At 45.2% G+C, this 27,206-nt stretch overlaps 1 protein-coding gene and 1 long non-coding RNA gene across 8 annotated transcripts in view; one reads left to right on the top strand and one right to left on the bottom strand.

Annotated features, from left to right (window-relative positions):
- LOC132596859 (uncharacterized) overlaps positions 1-8,445 on the top strand; it is a 29,681-nt gene extending 21,236 nt beyond the window's left edge. Inside the window, exon 4 of the long non-coding RNA XR_009563054.1 lies at positions 6,414-8,445. This is a non-coding gene — a long non-coding RNA (uncharacterized lncRNA). The remainder of the gene's footprint in view (positions 1-6,413) is intronic.
- Positions 7,128-21,345, bottom strand: ACTC1 (actin alpha cardiac muscle 1). Of its 7 annotated transcripts, none has more exons than XM_030844159.2 (7): positions 21,212-21,345; positions 11,610-11,760; positions 10,099-10,423; positions 9,258-9,419; positions 8,936-9,127; positions 7,968-8,149; positions 7,128-7,452 (listed from the first exon to the last, which is right to left on the bottom strand). In XM_030844159.2, exons 2-7 carry the CDS (start codon positions 11,736-11,738, stop codon positions 7,309-7,311), a joined length of 1,134 nt encoding a protein of 377 aa, XP_030700019.1. In that variant the 5' UTR covers positions 11,739-11,760; positions 21,212-21,345; the 3' UTR covers positions 7,128-7,308. The 7 variants fall into 7 exon arrangements, with proteins under 7 accessions (XP_030700019.1, XP_060150490.1, XP_060150492.1 ...); XM_060294507.1 differs by lacking the exon at positions 21,212-21,345 and adding an exon at positions 12,326-12,451; XM_060294509.2 differs by lacking the exon at positions 21,212-21,345 and adding an exon at positions 12,230-12,308.
- Positions 21,346-27,206: the final 5,861 nt, after the last annotated feature.

The raw sequence follows: 27,206 nt of genomic DNA, 5'->3' as shown, positions 1-27,206 counted from the left end.
TCAAAGAGGTTTTTCCTGACAGCCTGATCTAAGCAGAATTCTCCTCTCCACCAGAATCTCCTTTCACTGAACTCTTTTATTCCTTCCTCTGTGGGGTGTTATTCCACCCAAACTCCACCACAATAAAGAAACTGCCTTACGCATACACACATCCCTACCCACAATCCCTAAACACAACAGGTGTGTTTAAGCAGTCGTGTTTGTTTCCTGAGCTGTAACCGCTCCGTTTTCTCACTCCTCTCTGCAGGTTTTAGTTTTCTCAGCCCATCTTGGCCACCACCTGCTCTGTGTCAGTTCTGAAAACCACAAACAACTAACAGCCCTGTCTGTGCCTCTTCAAACTAGAGAGGGAAAAAAATGTCTGATTGGTTGCTGGCCCTTAAATGTCCAAGTCCTCATGTCAGATCTATCCTCCTCATCCCATTAGTCTCGAGAGTCATGCATGAAACACACCTGTCTGTTGAGGGTCCTTCCTTTGGGAGGAGCTGTGTGAAACATAGGCCAGGTTCATGGAGAAAGGCCACTGAAGGGATAGAGAATGCCCTCAGCTCCTGATGACTTTCTAGTTCTAAGTTCCCATTCCCTGTGATGTCCTGCCCTATTTTATGTCCTCAGGTTCTAGGAGCTCCTCTCTCTCTCTCTCTCTCTCTCTCTCTCTCTATATATATATATATATATATATATATTTTTTTTTTTTTTTTTTTTTTTTGCGGTACGTGGGCCTCTCACTGTTGTGGCCTCTCCCGTTATGGAGCACAGGCTCCAGACACGCAGGCTCAGTGGCCATGGCTCACGGGCCCAGCCACTCCGCGACATGTGGGATCTTCCTGGACTGGGGCACGAACCCGTGTCCCCTGCATCGGCAGGCGGACTCTCAACCACTGCGCCACCAGGGAAGCCCTCCTCTCTATATTTTTAATAAACTCCCTTCCTAACCTGAGCTGATTTAAGGGAGTTTCTGTTCCTGACCAGAAGCTGGGGCCAAAGAACGTAGAACCCAAGGCCCGAAAGAAGACAGGAGAAACTTGGTGAGGCTGAAACAGGGTGTGGAGCCAGGAAGCTGAGTGGGGGTGCGATGGGGACAAAGTTCCTCCCTAAGTGCTCGCTCCTGCATGGGTCTAGCTGGCACAAAAGGGGTTACCTGGAAGACGGGGCTTGTGGGACCAAATTCTCTCAGGTCAACTTTTCGTGAAACAGTTGTGCATCTGTTTGTCTATCTATGCTGATTCTACAGATGCAGAGTAAAGAGTGGAAAACCAGGTTCTTGAACGGGGATGAGAAGAAGGGGTGACGAGGGTGCTGGGAGTTGAAGAGCACAGAAGAACAGAAAGGAAATCCTCTTCACACAGCCAACAGCCTGGCTCTCTGTTCATTGCTTTCACCTGTGTTCTGTGTGGGAGCACACACACCTGCATGTACACACACACACACACACACACACACACACACACACACACACACACACACACACACACACACACACACACACACACACACAGCCTCTGCTCCTCCTGCCCAGGCCACATCTCTCTTTAATTTGTCTTCCAAGTCTCCAGGGAAGAGACTTGGTTTCCTCTTTGCCTTCCTTCATTTCCTTATACGAATCTGCTTTAACTGTTTTCTCCCTCCTGTGCTTTCTAGCCCTTCATTTTTCCCATTCTGATTCTTTGGCTCCAGAAAAACTCAGGATCTATAGAAACACCACTGCATCGTGAAGAGATATTTACAGCTCACCTCCCCCTCTACCCACCCAACCCAGCCTCCAAAGTCCATGCTAGAAAGGACGAAAGGGGGAGGGAAGGAAAGTAAACTTTCTTGTTGTTGATCTGGAGCACAAATGCCCTTGTGCTGTGCCCTGTGCTTAGTGTCTTAAATGCACGATATCATCACATTCTCACAACTCTCGGACCACGATTTTAGTTAGCCCCTCTGTTCTGAGGTTCAGAGAGGCTAAGTAATTAATTTACTTAAGGTCCACTCAACTAGTCAATGGCAGAACTAGGATTTGCACTCTAGGATCTTTCTGACTGAAAGCCCATGCAACATCAGTCCTTCAGGTTAGTATAAAAAGCTATACATATACAGGAAAATTATTGTTAAATTATCAGTATGCTCTCTAGTGGGAACATAAGTTCTAACTTTTCCCCAGGAACATAGATTAGGTTACTAATATCTTAATTAGCATAGTCTGCTCTTGAGGAATGCACGTAAATGACAGGCAAGTAAAAAAAAAAAAAAAGATATGAGGAGTAAGAAGACTGTCGCAGGTAGCCACCATTGGGCGGAAGGCACTGGAGAAGAAGTCCAAAGGGTAGATTCTAGAGTTAAAGATGTCTTGGGAAAATTTCAATATTTGGCCTAAGGCAGATGTGCTTTTAAATTTCCCACACGTGGGCTGCTGCATCATATCCTACCCTATAGGATGTCACCATCCAGTAGTATTTCCAGAGTTCTTCAAATCAAATTTCTGTGTTCAACACTAAACCTGTTGACTGAATTTCTTGTTACCCTTGACTCCAGAGTCCACTTCTCATCTACTATTAATGCCACATTTTAGTTCAGCTTTACTGCAATCTTCACGTGGGTCTGGTTTCTCTCTGCCTCCCCTCCCCAACGCTGATGCCCATGGAAGCTGCAGGAAAACAATGCAGAACAATCAGCAAAGCTGCTGAGGGACGTGCAGACCACCCCTGCTTACATCTCACCTGACTCGGCTGGCTTTCCCGGGCAGGAGAGAGGGCCCAGAATCACCAGGACTCAGCTACGCTTACATGGAAGTTCTTTATCCTCCTAGTCAATCTTGCTTACATCTATTGCGTGCAGAGCTGATGAGTGAAATGCAAGGAACATCTTCTAGCATGAGTATACCAGAGGTATACTTTTGCATTCTCCCCAGGAGTTATTCCCCCTATCTTCCTAGTGTGAGCTTGGTTGCCATAGCAACAGCCAAGTTCTGCCTGAAGGAGAGATTCCTTTTATCATGAGCCTGGAAGACCTCAGGTTGAATATAGACTTTTGCTATAACTTTTGCTATTTTAGGCCTAAAAGACTCACAATTTCTTCACTACCTATTAGTTCCTAGGAAATATTTATAGTATTTGTATCATTTAATTAGTAAAGTGAATCTGACTTCTTATTTCCTTTTCAACACCTGGCTAATCTGGTCATATAGAGATTGTTGGGTTTCTGGATCCCCGGGCCACAGTGGAGTCTGGAGAGCATCTGATCAGTCACACATGTCACCATTCAAAGCTTCTTAGTCTCGCCCCCAGGTTTGTTTGGGTGAAGTCATTGCTCTTCTCAAGTCTTTCTCAAGGCCTGTTTAATCAAATAAAATTCCTGAACTGGAAGTTTGAGCTCTCCAACAATCGGTCCCTCCACTACAAACTGCTGTGATTTTTCTCCTACCTTAGATCATTGGGAATAGTGTTTATGCTGTTTTGTTCCCTTCCTTTGGAGAATTACCCGTCCCCCGCTCAATAATATTGATCGGTTTCTATGGTGGGAATGGTATGACTCAGTCCTCAAGCCTGGCCAGACTGAGGCTCCCTGGAATTTTTGTCAGAACTATATGGAAAGATACACTTTTGTTCCAGAGGCTGATAAATTCAGACCATGAATCTTGGACCATCATATCCAATACATGGAAAAATCTTGTATTAGTCTGCTCGGGCTGCCGTAACTTAATAGCACAGACTGGGTGGCTTAAACAATAGAAATGTGTTTCCTCACTGTTCTGGAGGCTAGAAATCCAAGATCAAGGTGCTAGCAGGGTTGGTTCTGGTGAGGCCTCTCTACCTGGCTTGCAGACAGTCACCTTCTTGCTGTGTCCTCACCTGCCCTTTCCTCTGTATGGACACAGTCCAGGTATCTCTTCTTCTTCTAAGAACACCTGTCCTGTTGGATTGGGGCCCCACCTTTATGACCTCATTTAACCTTAATGACTCCTTAAAGGCCCTATCTCCAAATGCAGCCACATTAGGGGGTTAGGGTTTCAAATAACGAATTTTGGGAGGACCTAATTCAGTCCATAACAGATTTCGTAGAAGAAATGGCGAGAAAGCCCAGTGACACTGTTTTAGGCCCTGGGTATAGTAAACCAATCCTACCCCTCTAAATAGTCCATTTTCTTCAGTTATTTTCCTTTTCTCTCTAACTCTACTCTCTTAATTATTTAAACACATCTACATGATAACCATTGCTAAGAAGTGAGCATTGTTAAGGAAAATAAAGAAATAGTGTCTGCGGGTGTTAGAAATTAATAAAAGTACTCTTTTCATTATAAATTGAGAAAAATATCATGATCTATATAGGTTCGTTACATTGCATCTTAACTAAAGATCTATTGACTGTAGACATCTCAATTACTTTATACAATGTGAAGGTGGCCTTAAGAAAACCCTATTGCCTTAATATCTTTCTTAAGCACAATCATTACGAGTCAGTTGTTCTAACATCTTACACCCTGTCATCAAGCAGAGATGAGAAAACCTCAGAATTCAATGAGAACCTGTGTGCTTACCACTTCTGATACAAATATCAGAAGTTGATTCCGAAAGCTTCTCCTTTTAAGTAGAGACAGCAATACCCATTCCATTTAAATTGACACATAGAAAGAACCACAGGTGATACCCCAGCCAGCTTTCTAAACCTCTAGTATTAATAATGTACTTAGAGGATAAAATTCATAATACTTAACATACTCAATTTGAGAAGTGAGGAAAAAAGAGACACAGAGACTGGCTAAATCATATGTCCCCATATATGCTCCAAATCTGTCTCTGGCTGATACTTAGCTTTTTAAAATTATTCTTACTGTTTTTAAAATTAATTTATTTATATATATCTTTTGGCTGCGTTGGGTCTTCATTGGTGCACGTGGGCTTCCTCTAGTTGCAGTGAGCTGGGGCTACTCTTCGTTGTAGTGCGCAGGCTTCTCATTGTGGTGGCTTCTCTTGTTGCAGAGCATGGGCTTTAGGAGTGCAGGCTTCAGTAGTTGTGGCACGCAGGCTCAGTAGTTGTGGCTCATGGGCTGTAGAGTGCTGGCTCAGTAGTTGTGGTGCACGGGCTTAGTTGTTCTGCATCATGTGGGATCTTCCTGGACCAGGGCTCGAACCTGTGTCCCCTGCATTGGCAGGTGGATTCTTAACCACTGCACCACCAGGGAAGTCCTGATACCTAGCTTTTATTTTATCTATTTTATTTATTTATTTAATTTTTTGCAGTACGTGGGCCTCTCACTGTTGTGGCCTCTCCCGTTGCGGAGCACAGGCTCTGGACGCGCAGGCTCAGCAGCCATGGCTCACTGGCCCAGCCGCTCCGTGGCACGTGGGATCCTCCCGGACCGGGGCACGAACCCGCGTCCCCTGCACCGGCAGGTGGACTCCCAACCACTGCACCACCAGGGAAGCCCTACCTAGCTTTTAAATCAATCTATCTGTGCTACAAGAAATAGTTGCAGGAAAAAATGAAAATCTCCAATAAAGTTTATCGTATCTAACATAAATGTCACTAAATTTATTTTTTAACCCTTAATGCAGAGAAAGACTTCCATTCAGCTGTGCTAAATATGGAACTCTGTAAGCACAGAAAATATGCTCTGCTCCATGTTTGTGTCCCGGACACCTACTACTGTGCCTGGCCCAGAATCAGGGATCAAGAGATGTTTTATGAATGAACGAACATAGGACACAATTACTACCTTGAATGATAATGACATTGGCAACCTATTAAAGCTGTCTGATGAGCTTAAAGTACTGCAGATTTTGAACCCAGACTCTCAAAACGATGTGTGATAGAATGTGGTTACTCTTGATAACTATGACTAAGTTAGGAAACATTGTTTTAGAAGCACCATTAGATTAGCTGTCAAAAAATCTGGGTTCCTGACTGCCTTGGGTATTCCACAAATAAGCTGTTTAACATTGCACCCATTGCTTAATCTCTCTGTGTCTTGATTCCCTCATCAACAGATCAAAGTTTAATTAGGTCCATTCAAATGGTCAAACGGTTCATGGACAATTCATTTGAAAGTGAAAAATTTTAAAGCTTCTGCAATCAGGTTGAAATCTCCCTTTCCAAACTGATTTCCTAAAATTCATCAGCTCCCACCAGCCTGCCCTGTGCTTTGTATGATGGCTTCTGCCCCGTTGCCTTCTGCTGAGATTTCCTCCCTGCTCTTCTTACCTCTCCAATTCTTAAACATTCATCAAGACCCAGTCTCATATGTTCATCTCCTTGTAGCCTCCCAGACCACATACACTGGGGGTTTATGGGTAGCGTGTATGTGAGCCCCTCAAGGACAGAGCACAATAGATGCTTTTGGATGCATCACTATCCCCAGCATGCTTTGCAAACAGCCCAGCATGGAGTAAAAGGAATATCATGACTTTCTGCTCCCCTTAACTCCTCAGGATTTTATAGACTTCACTCCATTCGACCCACGATCCCAGGATTTCAAAGAACTGAAGAGACTGAAGACGTCTGTCCCAGAAGTTAGTCACTGATTAGGCAAAGGTATCTGGTGCCTGTTGCCTCACATTTGTTTTGGAACATGCCCAGTGGTCTTGATTTATTTAGGGAATATCTGGAATGGGACATGGCTGGGCTTATCTGTCAGCTGGCTTCCGTGTTTCACCGTTAACATGTATGGCCCTCAGGAAGATAACTGAAGAGAATGAGAATTGAAACTAATCTGTTTAAAATAATCTTTGACTTTCTCATTACCAATATCTACGTGGTTTCTGCAAAGTCACAAAAACAACTGGAACATGTGCTAAGACAACAATTTTCAGTGTCATCATAGAAACGAATCTTAGAGAATTGTGTTCTCCAATTCTGTTTCTCGCTTATGTGGAGCTAAACCTAATCTGCTTTTCCGATATGAAATATCTTCATGATTCTGTCCCAAAGGGTAAAATCAAAATTTAATATTGTAACTCCCAGCTAAAAGTCACGCTAATTCATCTGATAAACTTTGTGGTGCTGTGATATTACAATGCTCCCGGTGTCAAGGCCGCCAATATACGAGTTCACAGACTGAGTACACAAACACTGGCCCCATCCTACTCCTACCCCAAACCCCAAACCCCAAACCCCAAAAAGAAATAAGAGAGGTTTGCTTTTGTAGGTTGCAAGTCCTGGTCTGGTTTATTTATAAAGCAATAAATATTAGAAGCACAAATAAATTGCACGTGTGTAAACAAACTGTACAATGATTGATGAGAGATGAGGGAGGGTGGTTCAGAAGACTCCAAGAAGCATCATACCGTCATCCTGAACATAAGGTAGACTAAGAGAGAAGGCACCTTAGAAGCATTTGCGGTGGACAATGGATGGTCCTGCCTCATCATACTCTTGCTTGCTAATCCACATCTGCTGGAAGGTGGACAGGGAGGCCAGGATGGAGCCCCCAATCCAGACAGAGTACTTACGCTCAGGGGGAGCAATAATCTGCAGAATGAAAACGAAAACCACCAGTGAACTCTGAAGTTCCAAGCAACAGAGCGCATGTTGGGGAGATTCACAGAAAGTATACTGGTGATCAATTCACTGTAATGTGATACTTCATTCCCACAAATGAATATGGCTGAGTCAAGTTTAATGCATTTCCTCTATTTCATCATTTCCACTATCAAAGTCACTATAAAATAGAACTTCCCCACTTCTCTGAAACAGAATATAATGTGGCAATAAGCTACATGCATGGTGGAGGCTAGCCCGAAAGTGGGGGGGTCTTTTAAAATGTGTTCAAAGATTTAGATATTTTTTTTCCTTCAAAGATTTATTTTTATCCACTGCTTGAAAGTGTTTCCAAGTCTCCTATCTTGGGAAAAGTGCTAGAAAAATCAGAGAAAGTGTTAGAAAAACTAAAAGTTTATGGGAAACGGGAAGCTAAGCGGTGAGGGGAAAGGAGTTAGGAATTCTGCTTGGAATACGGAGAGACCTGTTTTGCTTCCCCCACTCACCTTGATCTTCATGGTGCTGGGAGCCAGGGCAGTGATTTCCTTTTGCATGCGATCAGCAATACCAGGGTACATGGTGGTACCTCCAGATAAGACATTGTTGGCATACAGATCCTTGCGAATATCAATGTCACATTTCATGATGCTGTTGTAAGTTGTTTCATGGATGCCAGCAGATTCCATACCTAGGAACAAGTGTAAAAAAGAAAAATCACAGTGCCCTCAGGCCAGGGGGCCAGGGTAGAGGGAAGAGAATAGTACCCCTCTATGTTGGTACACTGTCACCATTTGTCTCTGAAACATATGTTCCTCTATAGGACACATTGCAGGGTTTTGTGGAACAGGTGTCTTAAAAGTGTAGACAGTAAATCCACAACGGACTGCCAAGAAACAAACAACTGTGTTTAGCACTTGTTTGGAGGGAACACTTGCTGTACCCGTCAGAGTACGGAGATGGATTAGAAAAGGAGGAGACACACATTTACGGTAAATTAATGCAATTCTTATTTATGGACTAAAATAAGGTCCTGACAAGCTTCCTCTTGGAAATCACTCCTTAGGAAAGATATTTGGTGACATACAAAGGTCCAGTTATTACTATGAGTTGGAGTGTTGTTACACTTAATAATGAGTGATGAAAGTAACGTCCAGCTACTTGGTGATGGAACATATCAGAATAAGGCAGCACTCCTGAGTCACCTTCTCTTCCTTGCAGATATGGATTATTCAGTTACTACTCTGTCTCATTCCTTATTTTGAGATGAAGCCAGTGTGTCATCCTTTATCATATCATTGCTACGGAGCGGTGACGGCCATCCCTGTAAGAAGCCATCGGGACCTGAGGCTGAGCTGTGTGGGACTCCAAGCTATGACTTCTTTTAACACAAGGGCCCCTTAATCATTGTTGATTATAATAGCTTTTACCCTGGGAGTTACCAAGCGGTGTTTCTGCACCAGACCCTACAACTCACCAATGAAGGAGGGCTGGAAGAGCGTCTCAGGGCAGCGGAAGCGTTCATTGCCAATAGTGATGACTTGGCCATCAGGCAGTTCATAGCTCTTCTCCAGGGAGGAGGAAGAAGCAGCCGTAGCCATCTCATTCTCAAAATCCAGAGCGACATAGCACAACTTCTCTTTAATATCGCGAACAATTTCACGTTCAGCTGCAGAAATAAAGCGTGTCACAGTTAAGCTCTGAAAGATGAAATCAACCTTGAGGAGGTCGGGGGGTTCGCTGGGGGAGGGTAAAAAACAAGACACATACTACGGCAGATGAGATACACACACACTCACCGGTGGTGACAAAGGAGTAGCCACGCTCAGTGAGGATCTTCATGAGGTAGTCAGTGAGATCCCGACCAGCTAGATCCAGACGCATGATGGCATGGGGCAAAGCATAGCCCTCATAGATGGGGACGTTGTGGGTTACGCCGTCCCCAGAGTCCAGAACAATGCCTGTCAGAGAAAATCGACAAGAACAAGGTAAATCTCTGAGGACACCACTGCTTTAACCATGTCAAAGCCTGCTTCCAATCCTGGCTAAGAGATACTCGCGCTGGGCAAGGATCCAGATAAAATTAGATCCCTTACACATGAAGAATAAAAATGAGCATAATGGATGCCAAATCTGAAGCCAGCAACAGTTCATCCTCTTAAATATTGTAGTAGAAAAATTTCCCCAGGACACTTTCAAATGACCATCCCTCTTACCAGCTATTAGCACCTTATGCAAGCAACCAGGCGTGTTTTTCTTTCCTCTCCTCTAACTTACACGTGTTCTTCTCTTTTTTGACTCAGACCCTGTAGGGATGTGTGCCCAGGGGCTGTGATGGTGTGAACACACACCAATGACTGCTGCATTCCAGGTTGATAGTTGTGCAAAGCCTCAATATGTGACATCACATACTTCAGGCAAGGGGAGGATCTAACTCTGTATTCTTTCAGTTCTTAGAAATAAGTGTGCTCTGAGACCAACCTCAGGGTATTATTGTTACCCCTCTCCCTTAGCAGAGACACCTTCCCAGGGAGCGTGAGGAAAGGGATCATTCCTTTCTCACTGGGGAGACCGATTCCCAGCAAGGTCGAAGACTTGGGAATGTAATTAATCAGGGACTATCTCACAATCCCAACACACCTGTGGTACGGCCAGAAGCATACAGGGACAGCACCGCCTGGATGGCCACATACATGGCGGGGACATTGAAGGTCTCAAACATGATCTGGGTCATCTTCTCACGGTTGGCCTTGGGGTTCAGTGGGGCCTCAGTGAGCAGAGTGGGGTGCTCCTCAGGGGCCACGCGGAGCTCATTGTAGAAGGTATGGTGCCAGATCTTCTCCATGTCATCCCAGTTGGTGATGATGCCGTGCTCAATGGGGTACTTGAGAGTCAGGATACCTCGCTTGCTCTGGGCCTCATCACCTACGTAGGAATCCTTCTGACCCATACCCACCATGACTCCCTACAAGAAGAAAGTAATGAGAAAATCAAGCTTCCACCATGTCAGGAATACAATCAATGCCTTATTCATTTCTACGTAACTGTCCAAGTCAAGTGACATCTTATGAATACGAGAAATAAGAAACAATAGGAATTTACCCCAATTCAGAAATATCATTTAAAGTTAATCTTGTACCTTCTCCCCACCCCACCCCCAAGAGGTATAATTCTATTGTTTAGAATATAACTAGGGATGGGGAGAAATGAAGCTATTTCACGGAAGAAGCAGAGCCTCACCTCATTTTTAAAATACCATAATGCCTTCATTAAATTATTAAGCTCATCACCTATGTCGACTGGAATATAAATGACTACACTGTGGAATGACTGAATTAATGACACACTGTATTTCTCCCAAGGAAAAAGTTTGACATTCATCAAGTAAACATAAAAAGATGGACTGATATGCTATTACCATCCTGTCTGGGAAATCCAGCCCTCCTAGAGCTGTCCTGGAGTACGCATGGTCCGCCAACACTGAGGAATACCACTCTCCCCCCTGGCAGCGTGTCTGGCCAGGCACCGAGGCAAAGCCAGAGAGCGTGGCATTTCTTTTAATAAACAAGGTGGTATGTCACTGTCACCACGGCACTTTACTGCCTCTGTCATAACCGGCTTCTAAAAATGCAACAGCCAGGAAGCAGATGGATTACATTTTGGGAACCCTATAAACTGGCTGTGAACAAGAGGGAGCAATGTGGCTTGGCTCCTGGTTGGTTCGGATACGTTGTATTATTCTGAGTTTTGAACAGGACTGAAAAGGGAGGCCAAGGAGTAAAGTGAGATGTATAAGAGCTAGAGAAGATACTGAGGACTAAAAATGCAGGTCAGGAGTGGAAAAGAGAAGCTGCCGCCTTTTCACAGGAGGAAGTTGGACCCCTGGCAGAGCTGTGTCCCTGAAGTGGACTGGGGGAGGGGGGGCGGTGCTGCACGTTTCCTGGTTTGCTGGAGGGTGTGAGTATTGCTTGCCTGGGCTGAGGTTGGAAGCGAATCCAGCGTTTCCTATCTGACCTAATGAGTTCATGGAACAGGAGGGGCAGGTGAGACATTTCCTGGATTGCTGGGCTGAAGAGGTGGCGGGAAGGGGTGTGGAGCGGGGCTGGAGACGGCTCCAGGTGAGGGCAGGCTGTGCGGGGCGGGAAGTTTACCTGGTGGCGCGGGCGGCCCACGATGGAAGGGAAGACCGCGCGGGGCGCGTCGTCGCCCGCGAAGCCGGCCTTCACCAGCCCGGAGCCGTTGTCGCACACCAGGGCGGTGGTCTCCTCGTCGTCGCACATCTTGGCGAAGCTTCAGTGGGGTCTACGGATGGACGAGAGCAAGGCGGCCTACGTTCAGTGCCTGCGGAGCTGGCCTCGTCCGCGTCCCCGGAGGAAGGGACAGGGCAGATGGGGGTCCCCGGGCAGGGGAGGGGGGCGGGGGACGCTGTCGTCTCCCTTCCCCTCGGGGCAGACAAAGGAGGGTGGGAAGAAGCTGCATTGCAGGGGAGAGGAACCGCCCAGGCTCCCAGGCCAGGAGGCTCCTCCCCTGCCCCAGTGCAAGAGGGACGGTCACCCCTTAGCAGGTCCTCCCCGGCCCTTTACATTTTCGCCTTCTCACGAACCGGGAAGCCACTTCGGGCCCATCCACACCCCGATCCATGCTCGAGCCCCAGCTAGAGGGAAAAGCACACGGCAGCGGGGACCCCAAAAGCCCCACTGGGGCCCAAGGCTACCCCTCCACGCGCCCCTCTCCAGTGAAGACCGAGACCCAGGACAAAAGAAGTTCGAACCAAATGAAAAGTTTGGTCTTAAGGAGAAAAAAAGTGATGGAGCGGTGGGGGCGCGGGGCACCGGCTCCAGGCGCGGGGCGGGCGGCGCTGACTCACCGTCCGCGGGGCGGGCTCGGCTCGGCTGCTCGGGCGGTGTGGCAGGCGCTGGTGCCCCGCGCGGGGCGCGCGGCTTTATAGCGCGCTGATGGACGGGGTCAGTTGGAGCCGCCGGGGGCAGGGGTGGGGGGCCCGGTCGGCCACCTTGCCTTATTTGGTCGCCTTCGCACCACTGAGGAGCGCCGAGGCCATTCATGGAGCCAAGGGCAGGGGAGAGGATCAGCCCGGGGGCCCCCCAGACCATGTAAGGAAGGGGAGGGGGCAACCAGGGGGATGGCCAAATAGGGAGCTAGGGAGGGGCAGGCGGTGAAGGGTAGGGGGCAGGGGAAGACCGGGTGACGCCAGCCGGCCCCCTCCCCCTTCTTGGGTGGAGGTGCCCCCTGGGTGTGCTGTGGCTGGCTTCGCCACAGCCCCGCCAGCCTAAGAGACAACAAGCCACACGCAAGGGGGAAGGCTTGGCACCCCGCCCTCTGCTGAGGGGTCCTGACAGCTGGGCCAGGGCAGCAGGGGAGTGACGGCAGCTTCTCATCTTCCCGGACGGAAAGCTGGGGGAGCAGAGCCCTGGCAGTCCTCATGGGCCCAAAGGGCACCACAGCAGCACATTTGGGAGGCCAGAAAAGGGGTGCCTGGGACAGGGCACCCTCCTGGCTTAGTCCCCACCAACCTGCATGACAACTCGGAGAGCTGGGGCTGTGCAGAAAGCTGAGATTAACCAAGGCCACCTTGGTCCCCAATTTACGCATGGCTCAGGGGCTGGTCAGGGAAAGAGGCTGGAAACAGCTGCTGTGAGAGCCTGCCCAGTCTTGTTGGAGGAGAGGGCAGGTTTACCCCAGCTGGGACATCAGGGGGCTCTCCTCCATGATTCCAGGGTTTTTCTCAAACTCAGACTCCTGCCTTTAGGCCAGGAAAGACTCCCCTGCTGCCAAAGGGAATGAAGGAACAAATGCCAAGGGTTGCTTGTCCACCTGCTGGTGGAGAGATGAACATTCATCTTAATAACGCAAAAGCGTTTATTCCAGACAAAGACAAGACTGAAAGAGAAATGTTCTTGTCAAGAAGATAACAGCAACTTCAACCGACTGAACATATCACCGGGATGCACAGTATGGTCATAACCAGGAATGAATTAGAAAAGCAGTCCCAGGCCCTACCCCAGAACTATTGAATCAGAATCTGCATTTTAGCAAGATGCTCAGTTGAGTCATACGTATGCTGAAGTGTGAGAAGCACTGGTATAAATGGTATCAGCTTCTTTGTGGAGGATCCTGAGACTTTGGAGAAAGGGATTACTTGAATCAAGGAGAAGAGAAAGAAACAGAGAGACATAAGGACACAGATCACTGGTTTGCCCTGGGTTGCCCTGTATTCTCAGTTCTTCACTGACACTTTGATTTTTAATGCTTGTGTTTTTCCTCCCCTTCACACCAGTTAAAAATAGAAACTGGGCCCAGGCATTCATCTCTGGAGTGGTCTTGGATTGATATGCTAAGGAGGCCTGCTGATTAGATACTTGTCCAGACTGGGGAATGCTGGGCCCTCCCCGCTGAGCTCCCCAACCATGTTTGGGTTGGTCTGGAGAAGAAAGTATGAGGGCGGCTGGGTGATGGAGCCAGGTGAGGGTCACGCCAGCTGGAATCACCCTCTGCCACACGGTAGGCCTTTCTCAGCGAAAATGCCTGTTGACAGGATGCAAAGAGCGGAGCTGTTTTGGCTCAGGCAGATGCAGAAGAACCAAAAAGAAGGAGAAATGGGACGGGTGTTACAGCCCAACATCCCTAGGTTTGAATCCCGCCTCTGTCACTTACTACCTATTTTGCTCTTGGGCAAGTCACTTCACTTCCATAAGCCTCAATTTTCCCCTCTGAAAAAGGACACAGTAACTCTTTTCAGGCAGAGATGATTAGTTATTGTAATAATTAGAGACAAGTGATATAAGCCACATAGAAGATACAAAGCAAATTGTAACTATTACAATTCAGTAATAATGATACTTTTGGGGGCAGCTATAGCTCTCACTTTTGAAGATTTGGGTCAATGTCATTCACTTATTGATCCAGCAAATATTTATGGCACAAGAACTGTGCTAGTCGCTGGAAGACAGAAATAAAACAGAGCAGGACTCGTACTGCAGAGCAGCTACAGACAAGTCAGAGACGGTTATGGTACACACTAGGAAGAATGAGGGAATCATTGAGATAGTCACAAAAAGAGGGATTCAAAAGAGGGTTCAGAGAAAGCCTTCCTGAGGAAGTATTTCATTATTTTTAAAGCAGAGTAGGACTGAAGTGCATTAACACTTGTGTGAAAGAAAGAGTTTCTCCTTGGGGGTGACTGGTGGCACATTCCCACATTCACTGCCATATGTGTAAAGGGAACTCCTGGAAAGTCTAGCAGATCACTGAACACCACGGTTATTCCCTGAATCCTTTGTAAATACTTCTAGGGCGCAGGAGGCCAATTCCAGTCCACCCACCTAGGAATCAGTCTGTCCGGGAGCAGGGGTGGGTAGGTCAGTGGAATACTGAGACCATTTTCATGAAATAATCTTCACCCTTAAAATGTTTAAAAACAATTTCACTTTTTCCCACTTAGAGCAAAACATAGTTTCTTATGCACTATATTTAGGGTAAGAACACTTTTTTCCCCTTAAATATCTATGATGGTTCGATATTTGTTCATTGCAATACTGCTCAATTTCCACGTTTTAAAACTCTAAACGCTGTTTTTATATATTTACTTAAATTATAAGTCAATGGAAAATAAGATTCAATGACTGATTTTCATTTGACACAATTTTTTCAGGGATCTATTTAATTTGAAAATTGAGATTGGCTTCTGTCGTGTCTACTTAAGTATATAAAAATGACTTAACCTTCTGTGGTGTAGTCTAGACATTTCTCTTTTTTTTTAATTTCGGTAAAATATACATAACATAAAATGTCCCACCTTAACCAACTAAAATTGTACAGTTCAGTAGCGTTAAGCACATTCACATTGCTGTGTAGCCAACCTCCCAGTTACATTTTTTGATATGAATTGTGACTAAATTGATTTAAAAACCCAAGAATGGCTGTGCCCTGCAGTTTGAGAAAGACTGGTTTGTATCCTATGAGGTAGGGAACCGTTGCACCTGCTTTGCTCAAGGTCACACGGCTGAGCAAACGGAAGAGTAAGGCTTCAAATCCAGGCACCAGACGACACCCTATCCACCACCCCAAATGCCTTCCAGTCCACTGGGGCTGCTGTTTCCCCAAGTAGAATGCTAGAACCACTTGCAGCCAAGTTACCTCTAACAGCAATTCAGATTCCCAGGTTTCATCCTGGAAGAGTGCATGTGCATTTTAAATAAGTCACCGCCCCTCTTCCCCAGGTAATTCACAGAGGGAGAAACGTGGCGACACTGCCTGGCTGTTCTTCCCCAGGCCCGCGGAATTTCGCTGAAGGCTTCCCAAGCTGCCAGTGCTGGCCCGAGTCCAGCTTGGCTGACCTTGAGCATCCCAGCCGGACAGCGGCGAAAGCCAAAGCCGGGGCGTGTCCCCAAGGCTCTCGAGGGCCGGCGAGGCCCTTCTGGGCAGGGACAGGCCATGAGGGAGACGTGCAGGGCTGGCTGAAGGAACAGAAGGTGGGACAGTTCCTGCTGCCCTTGCCTCGAGGGAAGCCTGTTTCATCCACCATCTGCTGGGATCTAGAAGGGAGAGGCAGGCCTCCTCCTGGCACTGGGGGATTAGCAGTCACTTTTCTCAGCTGTTCTTCCATTCGGAGGTGTCCAGTATTTACAGAGAAGCCAGAAACATACCGAACCTTAATTCCTCCCCAGGAGCCCTCCTGGCTTCTCTTGCAGCCCCTCCTGCATTCCATGGGCTAGGAAGGAGGGGGTGGGCTGTTTCCAGCCCAGACCAGGGGTCGGGCAGCCAGCCTTCCTAACCATGTCTATTTTCTTTTCCTATACATTTGTTCACTCCCACTGTCCTCTGGCAGGAGCTGGGTTTCAGCTTTCATTAAAAGAAGAAAGTGACGTGGCTGTGAGGGATGCGGGCCCACACACATCCTGGAGCTCAGAATTCAACACCGAGGCATGCCTAATCTCCACCACATGCTGCCTCGTGCTTTACGTGCAACCACCGAGGAGATTAACCCAGGCGGAGGGTATTTCAACTCCAGATGAATTCTGTTCTAGGCAGGTTCTGGCAGTCCCTGCCTTCTGACATGATAGGACCAACTGTGATGAACCATTTAATGAGATTTAGAAAAAGAGGGCAAGACGGGGAGGATGAGGGAAGGGGAGCAGAATGTAGACGGGAGATCCTGCTGGATCTCGGAGTCACCTGGGACTAATGAGCGAAAAGCCAAATCTTCACTCTCTTCTATCCTGGGAAATCCCAAAGGACTTCTCATCTTTTTAACTCCTTAAAAGGAGTCTGAATCTTCCTAGAACGAAGAGCTGAAGCTGGCAGGTTTCTGCTGGGAAGGTTCTCCACTTAGCTCAGATTTGGCTTCCTCCCCATACTGGCTGTAACTATGGAGTTTCGGCTTTTCAAGCATTACCTGGAGCAAGCCTGTCTTCCGTAGAGAGCCCACATGTGGCATCACCCAACTTGAACGCGGCTGCATTTTGAGCTCACACAAGTGCGTGGGAGGTGAGAGCTGTGAGCTCAGAGATGCTCTTGCCCACCAAGTTCACTCCGCTGCATGTGTGGAGCCCACCTCTTCGCCATCAAAAGTAGGCACACATCTGACACGCAACAGTGTGTAGCAATAATACTAATTGCTTACCTTTATTAAGTACAGACTGGGTCCATACACTATCCTGAGACTTCATATGTGTACATGGTCAGATTCTAGATGAAGCTGGACTGACTGCCAGCTGCAGAATCCATTTTTACAGACCTGCTCTTGAATATGATGTCACCAGCCTACATGGGGGCGCGTTGTGTAAGAAATAGGTCACCACCTCTATTGCAAAGATGTTGTCACGGGTGTTCATCACAGGATACTGTCTTCTTTACGAGCGTCTTAGAAGAATTTCCTGTCTGGCTCCAGTTCCAAGAACAAAGGGCTTCTACCAAGTAAATGGTTTGTTTTGATCCCGTAGATCCTGAATCTAGTGACCAACCAGATTTTTCCTTTGGCAGTGGCCAAGAAAAATCTTAGAAAACTACACTTGTGGCCCAATTGTTAACATGATTACAAATCATTATCGTCTATCTTGCACAGCCACATCTATTTTTCATTTTCCTTTTTCTTCCACTATTAAATTTTATTTGTCCATCTATCTTTGTAAGCTGTCATACATCTTTTGTGAGAGAAAACAAAGGATGGATGGATAGATAGATAGACAGATAAAAATGAACTCATGGGGACCATGGAGAGAACAATTGAAATTGGAGTGATGACTGTACAAGTATCCAAGAGTCCAAGATGCCTTGCGTATGTCTGCCGGTTTCTTCCATCCCCATGCAAGCATATATTGCTTCATGAAAACACGCTTTGTCTATATAAGGTACTGTATAAGGGATTGTATCATTTTAATTTTCGTCTTAACGTCATGGTATGTGTAACTGGGGATCTAAAATAACCTTTCCCTCACTATGAAAATTGTAAGTGCTTGTTGTGGTGAACTAGGAAACACTGAACAGAGAAGGACAAAGAAAATGACATGCCTGGCTGAGGCTTTAAAGCCCTCTATTTTAACCTCCTTAAAATAAAATTAAATGTGACATAAAATTCATGAGGCCTTGCCTTCCATATCTACTTACAGTCGCTGGGCTGAGAAAAGACAAATAGCCTCCTATTCTGGTCATTTGCAAGAATGTCCACTTGCTCTTTAAAGAGAGACATGCAATGCAAGGAATTTGCATTAACAGCATTTTCTGGTTTTACTGTTATAATCTAACATCTCTAGTCAACAGCTGGAACCAAAGAATGCCAAACTGGGAGCAGGCTCTGCCCTTAGGATTATAGCATCCACATTTCACTTATATGTTTTAGAGTGTGGGTTTTAGTTGCCAACTCAGCTGTTGAACTGTTTCCAAATTACAGTCTAAAAAGAGGAATCTATCATGAACATAAAATGAAACCACATATATTACTGTAGGCTTTGTCTTTCTGTGGAGAGTCTGAAAGCAGTTGCTTTAGGGAATATTTACAGCTATTTTATGATGAGTATTTCCAAACTCCTCTTGGTTAGGTCTACAAATAACCAATTCCTCTTACATTTACAGATTCTAACTTAATTTCGTAAATGAAAAAATAATAAAAATAAAGGCTTTCCCTAAAGCCAATCACCCGTGTTAACCAGAGGCAGGAAACCGAGATTGTTCCTCCAAAATAAAAACAGCTGAAAAGGTGTCTCGAGCAGTTACTCGATTGAGAATACTGGCACTCACACAAATAAGTAGGTCTCCGTGTGTGTGGCATTTCAGAGAGACGAGCCAGCCTTTGAGAACTGAGAAAAGAATCTGCCGTTGACCCCTGGTGTGGCTTTGACAAGTGAGCAGAACAATCACGAGCATGACCCAAAGGATGTAACCAGATAAAGCATCATATCACCCAAGATACACCTGCAAGGACTGGGTAGTCCTCAGCTGAGAACATTCTTTATGGGTGAACAGGAAGGGTGTCCTCTGTTCAGTTAACCCTTTTGCAAACTCTATTTAAATATGCTATTTTCCAGGGAGGGGTTCCAGTTGCTGTATAATATTGTAGCTCAATATTTATAACTGTCACAAAAGATTCATGCTAGGCTCATCTCTCCACCAGTGGGTAGAGCCGTCTTCACTCCGTATCCTCTGTCCAGAGCCCTACTCCTGCGGGTGCAGAAAGGGAGCCCTTAGACTGGCACAATCAGTCCCTTCTGTGTCCACTCAAGGATCACATCACTAAACCGCCGGCCCAAAGTGGTGGGAGAGATGAGGAGAGCAGGTAGGGAGATGGTGATGGGGGTGCAGACCTATATCCCCTCCACCCTTCCCATGAGTTTCTATCCGAATAGAAAACGGAAGATGATAAATCGGAAACACATTGTAGATACTGGTACAAGGGCTGAGGCTTTGCTTCCACACCGGGCAATGGAAAACTTTAGGTATACTGTGCTCATTTTGTCCAACTCAGGGGTGTGGGCCCCAAAATGGTAATGGAAGTGGCAAAAGCGATCCCAAGAGGCAGAAACCCTTGTTTATTAGAACAGCTCCAGTGTTCTAGAAGGGCCCATGCTTCGGGCCTAAAGAGCAAACCCTAAAATATTGTTCCATAGTTTATATCTTTGTGTAGTCAGAGTTTTCTTTGATCTACCTGGAAACTAACCTTTATTCTGACTAAACGTGAAAGCTTAAATGTTAAGCTTGCCTACTTTCTCACGTGGAACACGTTTACGTGAAACTGAGAGAATCCGTCATGAGTAAGAGTTTTATTCCTTCTGTTTCCTCTACTTCATAGGGAGATCACTGTGGAGAGACCAAGCACACCTTCCCCAAGCATCTACTTCAGTTGCAATCATGGAGACAGAGTTTTTAAAAAGTTGGTGCTATATACAAACCAGAAATAGACCCACAGACATAGAAAACAAATATGGTTACCAAAGGGGAAAGGGTGGCAGGGAGAGATAAATTAGGAGTTTGGAATTAACATATACACACTACTATATGTAAAATAGAAAAACAAGGACCTACTGTGTAGCACAGGGAACTATACTCAATATTTTGTAATAACCTGTAATAACCTATAAGGGAAAAGAATCTGAAAAAGAATGTGTATATAACTGAATCACTTTGCTGTACACCTGAAACTAACACAACATTGTAAATCAACTATACTTCAATAAAAAAAATAAAATTTAATCAAAAAAAAGTTGGTCTTGGGCAGTGGTTAAGACTGAACAAATGCTCTTTGTTTCCTCAGATATTTGTGGGAGTAGAAGGTCTAGTTAACATTTCATAATGTCACCACCCTGAGACTGTGATGTGTCCCAATATACCTTTTACCAGAAGAAGTGTCTTGCTAGGAAAATATAGTACTGTTTTCAGAGCTTGTGTCATTTCCAATAAAGTATCTTTTACCCTTCCAGTCTCTCTGAACACTATTTTTTTTTTTCTGAACACTATTTAAATTCTCAGCATCGATCAAGAAGATATTCAGTTCTCAGTGACTGATTCTGAACAAAGGACTTCAAATAATTTTGGGAGATACAGGCTTGCTTTCACCTAATGTGGAAACTCCAAAGTGTTCTTAGTCTTTCATTTTACACATCACTTACCAAAATATTTTAAAGGAATAAGCTCTCTGATTTGAAAAAACATTATTTCTAACTAAACAGAATCAAAATAGTGATGCTTATTTTGCAAATGTAGATACGAACAAGAGGAAGAATCCAATTTTGTGGCTAAATGGGGTTCCCTTGAAATCCAGATGTGGTTTATTCAATCAATGCTTTTGTCTTGCTCAGCCAGTGGATATTTCTACATAATAAGCTCCACGTACTTGAAGAAAGACATTGCATCTCTGAGTGCTGTTTAGGATCTTTATCTTCAGTGGTGCTATTTTTAAAACTGTCCTCATATTTGGTCAATTATCTAACTCTGCTCCAAGTTTTCCATGTGCAATAAAATCTCTTTTAGCCAAATTGGTTCGCTGTTAGGTTTCTTGTTAAGTGGAAAACAACCATTGTTTGGAGAATTAAACTCATCTCAGTACACCCACACAAAACGACAGAGAGAATTTAATTTTCTTTGATGCTTCAGGAGTTATTTACAGAATAGTCTCATTTTGAAAGTGAACTCTTGTCACTTACTATGGCATAATATTTATGACACATGTAGAGTATTGAGTGAAACTAAAATGATAACATCATGAAAAATTGCTTCTGTGAATTAATTATTGGTATCAACATACCTGTTATCTACTTATTCCTCTTAAAAATCAAGTATTGGGCTTCCCTGGTGGCGCAGTGGTTGAGAGTCCGCCTGCCGATGCAGGGGACACGGGTTCGTGCCCCGGTCCGGGAAGATCCCACATGCCGCGGAGCGGCTGGGCCTGTGAGCCATGGCCGCTGAGCCTGTGCGTCCAGAGACTGTGCTCCGCAACGGGAGAGGCCACAACCGTGAGAGGCCCGCGTACTGCAAAAAAAAAAAATCAAGTATAGATCAGACTTCTGGTTCTAGCCAAGATGGAGCCTCCCAGGTCCTCCCTCTTATAACTGTGGACATAACACAACAAGCAAACAGAGGAACACTCCAAGGAGGAAAGAAGAAGGTGGACTGCTAGGGACTTTGGGACGGTGATGAGGGATGAGTTTTTTAGGTTTCTTTACTGCCTTCCATAAATCCCAGACAGGAACTCTAGTGGCCTCCATCCTGGAACTGCCAACAGACACAGATAAAGTAAGCTCTAAGAAAAGTCTGTTCCTCCAGTCAAGGAACCAACAAAAGAGAAGCCTCACGTGGAAAGCCTTTGTGGCAATACCCGTCCTACCCTAGCCAGACCTTAAGGGGAAATTTCATCTTGCTCACCCTTCATTTCACTGGGAGCTGATCTCCCTCCCCACCCCACCCATGCAGAGTCAGGCGGTGGTACTCCAATTCTCTTGCCCGGTGGTGTTAGTAGGACTGATCTGGGAGCTGCTCTAACATTTCCTGCCTGTTGGAAGCAGGCAATGCTCCTATTCTCCCACCAGGGTGGTGTCAGCAGGGTGGCATAAGAGATCCTTGTGATGGAAATGTTCTGCAGTTTGGTGGCCATATCAATCTATGTGTGTGATAAAATTACATAGCACTAAATACATGCACAGACACACACATGAGTGCATGTAAAACTAAAACTGGTGATCTCTGAATGTCGTTGATGGATTGTATCAGTGCCAATTTCCTAGCTGTGATATGCTTCCATAGTTAGTTCCATTGGGGAAACTAGATGAAGCGTATGCGGGCTCTCTCAATTGTTTTTTTATAATTGCATGCAAATCTACAATGATCTCAAAATATAAAAGTATTGAAAATAAAATATAAGGTACACCCACCAAAATTCAGTTTTCCATTCAGTCTGATTCTGAATGAATTAGTTCCTATGTTCATGTTACCATAGTTATGAAATTTAAATACTAGCCTCACTAAATATATCTCATTCCCTATATTTATAGCAAGAATACTGGCTGGCCCAATTTATAGATATGGCAGGTGCAGTTAGGCGCCATTTAGGCTGAAGCGGTTCCAACATCCATGGGCAGGTCTGATGAATAAGATGCTGGTGACAGCAGGCAAACCGCAGTGTGATGGAGGAGCTCCAGAAAGAGGGTTTATCCCTGCTTAAGGTGGAACCTGGCACAACGAGCAGGCTCAGCAATAGGACCTGAAGATTGGAGAGGGGAGATGCTCCTGATTAATAGCATGGTAGCTCTTTAAAACATTCCAGCTGGGCTTCCCTGGTGGCGCAGTGGTTGAGAGCCCGCCTGCCGATGCAGGGGACGCGGGTTCGTGCCCCGGTCCGGGAGGATCCCACATGTCGCGGAGCGGCTGGGCCCGTGAGCCATGGCCACTGAGCCTGCGCGTCCGGAGCCTGTGCTCCGCAATGGGAGAGGCCACAGCGGTGAGAGGCCCGCGTACCGCAAAAAAAAAAAAAAAAATCATCCCAGCTGAGCTACTCCAGGAGCAGGTGAACACCTTGAACTGAAAGACCTATTTTGCAAACAAAGAGAGCCATCCCACAATAAAAGAGCAGAACTTAGAGGATGGGAAGCCAGTTTCCTGCTCTGGTCCAGATCCACCACTGAGCAGTGAATGGTGTTTAGCCTGAGACGCAGCACCGGGACAAGGCATCTATGAGGCTGGGATGTTGGCAGCTGGGAGCAAGTGGCACAGGCTGTGCAAATGATGGCCAGGGTAGACTAGGCATGGGAGTAGCCAGACAGCATCCTCCACACTTTACCCTGAGCATCTACGAGATATCCCCAGGGACTGTTGGGAACCTAAAAAAGGCGGGAGTGTGTAAGGCATAAAGGAACTATCAGTTTTGTGGATAGGGGCTATCTAGTAGACAAAAATCTAGGCCAGTTGTTCTCAATCTTGTCCACACATAGAATCACCTGGGGAGCTGATAGCTGGGTCTTGCCTCCATAGATTTTGATTTAATTGGTCTGGTTGCACCTGGCATCTGGGTTTTTTTTCTTTCTTTCTTTTTTTTTTTGAAGCTCCTCAGGTAATGCTAATGACTAGCCAAAGATGAGAACCACTGATCTACTTGTGTGCTTCTCAAACTTACAGCAGAATCACCCAGAGAGCTTGGTAAACCTCAGATTGCTGGGTCCCATCCCTAGAGTTTCTGATTCAGTAAGCCTGAGGTGGGGCATGAGTATTTGCATTTCTAAAATGCTCCTGCATGATACCGATGCTGAAGAAACACTCCGAGTGGCACTGAGCTAGGGAAAATGTTTCTTGAGATAACATTTATACCCACCAGGTGGTGTGGGTGTCGGGGACATTGGATAGTGGGAAGAAGTTTAGAGTACGAGCCAACGAATAGGCTCATAAAGACCTGAGCCTCACCACTGCCTCTGCCACTCCGTAACTACTTCAGCTTAAATAGTTTACTCAAATTTTCTAGACTTAAATTTCCCCACTAGGAAAGCAAGAAAAATTATGCCATCTACTCACAAGGTTGTTGTAATAATTAGTATTTTAAAAGTGCTTTTATCAATGATAAACGCATTGCATACATTTCAACAATTTAATCCCCAACCAGGGTTCAGAGAAGTTAGGTTACTTGTCCAAAGTCACACAGCTATTTAGGACAGGATTAGAATTTGAACATTAGGCAATCTGATTCCCAAACTCATACACTTAAGTATTACACTACACTAGTGCAATGAATACTATTTTGGACAGTAATTACATTAAAAATTAAATGTACATGGAATTCCAAAAACTTCAGATCAGTTTCTTGTTTTCATGAAACAAATATAACACAGTTGAGTAACAGTAAACCTTGGGAATTACTAGGGTTAAATCTACAAACTAGTGTTTCTCAAAGTATATCTTCAGATTACCTGCAAAGGAATCATCTGGAAATTTCCTACTTCACATCTATGGAATCACAATCTCTTGGGGGCAGAAGTCTGAGTTCCATGCTTCAAATTGAACATATTTTGTATTCTCCTATGTCTTAGACTGTTCTAGTGTTCCTCTCAATGCTACCTCTTATGAATTTATAATATATTAGTTGGAGCAGCTCAAGTAGAATGGTCTATAGTTTGAGAAATAATATGTCTTTCCTTTAGGCTTTCATAAGTGTGCAAAGAAAGTAATGCATGAAATATCTGGTTTAAAAACTAGACCATTACGGGGCTTCCCAATGGCGCAGAGGTTAAGAATCCACCTACCAACGCAGGGGACATGGGTTCGATCCCTGGTCCGAAGATCCCACATGCTGTGGAGCAGCTAAGCCCATGTGCCAAAGCTACTGAGCCCGTGATCTAGAGTCCACGAGCTACAACTATAAAAAAACAAACAAACAAACAAAAAAAAACCCTAGACCATTACCATGTACGGTAGCTTGAGAACCCAACTTAACAGATAAAATAGGCACATCATTTCATTTCAGAGAAAAAAAATTAAAGTATAGCTACATTTCTGACCTCCCTGTTGTACCTCCTCAATTTAAACAGCCGAGGAGTTAAGACTTTTTAACATAAGGTTAATTGATACAGTGACATTTCACAGAAAACCATTCCCACCTGAAAAATTCCTCTGATTCTATGTTGTCAATGAACACTTAATTGCGAATGATATAAACCTCCACACTGGCTATGATGGACTAGCATGTTCCCATCCAACACAACTAGGAAAGTTGGATAAAGCATTAAAAAAACACATTTATTTGATGGCACTGAAGAACTATCAAGGAAGGGAAGACTTTAGGGGCCAAGATCATCAGAGAGAAGGGAAGTAAAGAGTATAGCCCGGGGGCTCCCCTGGTGGCGCAGTGGTTGAGGGTCCACCTGTCGATGCAGGGGACACGGGTTCGTGCCCTGGTCCGGGAGGGTCCCGCATGCCGCGGAGCAGCTGGGCCCGTGAGCCGTGGCCGCTGGGCCTGCGCGTCCGGAGCCTGTGCTCCGCAACGGGAGAGGCCACAGCAGTGAGAGGCCCGCGTACCGCAAAAAAAAAAAAAAAAAAAAAAGAGTGTAGCCCGATATATGTTGCTGCTTTTCCCCTTGAGGCCTTTGCCAATTTGTCAGGGGTGGGGAATGGCAGCTACAGCAGAAGCTGAGAAGAAGGTGGCAGCCAGAAGCTAAGAACTGAGCAGAGATGAAAACAGTCTCCGTGGGCTGGGGTCGGGGAGAGGCAGAGTTGGAGTATAGGGTGTGCCAAGAAAGACTGGCCCAGGAAAAAGTCCGGGCCTCGGCCAAGACCCACAGGGAGGTACTCCTCAGGAGTAAAGCCAGGCTGACAGTAAACAGACTCTGAGTCAGCTCAGTCCCGGGATAGTTTAAAGTGACCGGCCTTGCCCTATCTGTCAAAATCAAAAGGAGGAAGATATACTACAGAGCTTTAAATAATCTCTACGGTTTTTCATACATAATGTCTGGTATGTAATAAAAGAGTACTTGGCAAGACCAAATAATCGAAAACCCACAAGAAAAAAAGTAAGAGACAATGGAAAGAGACCAGCAGGAGATCCAGACACTGAAATTATCTGACATGAATGTTAAGTATATTTTTTAAAAAACTGATTAATATGTTCAAGAAAATAAACGGCAAAATGGAGAATTTCATCAAAGAATTGGAATCTTTGAAAAAGAATGACATGAAATTGTAAAACTAAAGCACATAATAAATATAATAACTGGGATAAACTTAAAAGCAGATTGACACAGTTGAAGGAAGGATTAACGAGCTTTAAGATAGAGAACTGAAGCACAGAGAACAAAAGAATGCAAGGTTGGTTTAACATTTAAAAATCAGTTTGTGTAATTCAGCACATTAACAGAACACAGGGGAGTAATCACGTGATCCATCCAATATATGCAGAAAACACATTTGATAAAAGTTAACACCCATTCATAATAAAAGCTCCTAGTAAATAAAGAACAGGAAGAAAACCCTTAGTCTAATGAAGAGTATCTACATCAAAGCTAAAGCAGACAGCACATTTATGTCTTGTTCCCTGAGACTGTAAAGAGGACAGAGATGCCTGGTAGCATCGCTTCTATTCTACATTATACCAGTGATCCTGAGCAGTGCACTAAGGTAGGAAATAGAGTCAAAGGTATAAGAATTGGAAAGGAAGAAACAAAGCTGTAATAATAGTGAGTGTAAAAAATATGAAAGGATTGGGGCTTCCCTGGTGGCGCAGTGGTTGAGAGTCCGCCTGCTGATGCAGGGGACATGGGTTCGTGCCCCGGTCCGGGAGGATCCCACATGCTGCGGAGCGGCTGGGCCTGTGAGCCATGGCCACTGAGCCTGTGCGTCCGGAGCCTGTGCTCCGCAATGGGAGAGGCCGCAGCAGTGAGAGGCCCACGTACTGCAAAAAAAAAAAAAAAAAAAAAGAAAGGATTTATAGCCAAACTAATTTAATAAATGAATATAACAAAGTCAGTGAATGAAAGGACAATATACAAAAATCAACTCTATCTCTACCTGTCAGCAATAAACAAATTTTTTTAAAAATTTAAAATATGCCATTTCACACATGAAAAGATGCTCAACATCACGAACGATTAAAGAAATGCAAATCAAAACTGCAATGAAGTACCACCTCACATGGGTCAGAATGGCCATCATCAAAAAGTCTACAAATAACAAATGCTGGAGAGGGTGTGGAGAAAAGGGAACCCTCCTACACTGTTGTGGGAATGTAAATTGGTGCAGCCATTATGGAAAACAGTGTGGAGGTTCCT

The sequence above is a fragment of the Globicephala melas genome, chromosome 2, assembly GCF_963455315.2.
Source record: "Globicephala melas chromosome 2, mGloMel1.2, whole genome shotgun sequence".
In the NCBI taxonomy this organism is placed as follows: domain Eukaryota; kingdom Metazoa; phylum Chordata; class Mammalia; order Artiodactyla; family Delphinidae; genus Globicephala; species Globicephala melas.
Note: the sequence above shows the minus strand (reverse complement) of the source record. Positions and strands in the feature narration are given on the sequence as shown.

Bases quoted from the DNA above. Each gene is read 5' to 3' on its own strand.
- ACTC1 (XM_030844159.2), bottom strand. From the start codon at position 11,738: ATGTGCGACGACGAGGAGACCACCGCCCTGGTGTGCGACAACGGCTCC. The intron at 8,150-8,935 runs GTGAGTTGTAGG...ACTTGTTCCTAG, and splicing joins CTTCCAGCCCTCCTTCATTG to GTATGGAATCTGCTGGCATC. The intron at 7,453-7,967 runs GTGAGTGGGGGA...TTCATTCTGCAG, and splicing joins CCAGCACCATGAAGATCAAG to ATTATTGCTCCCCCTGAGCG.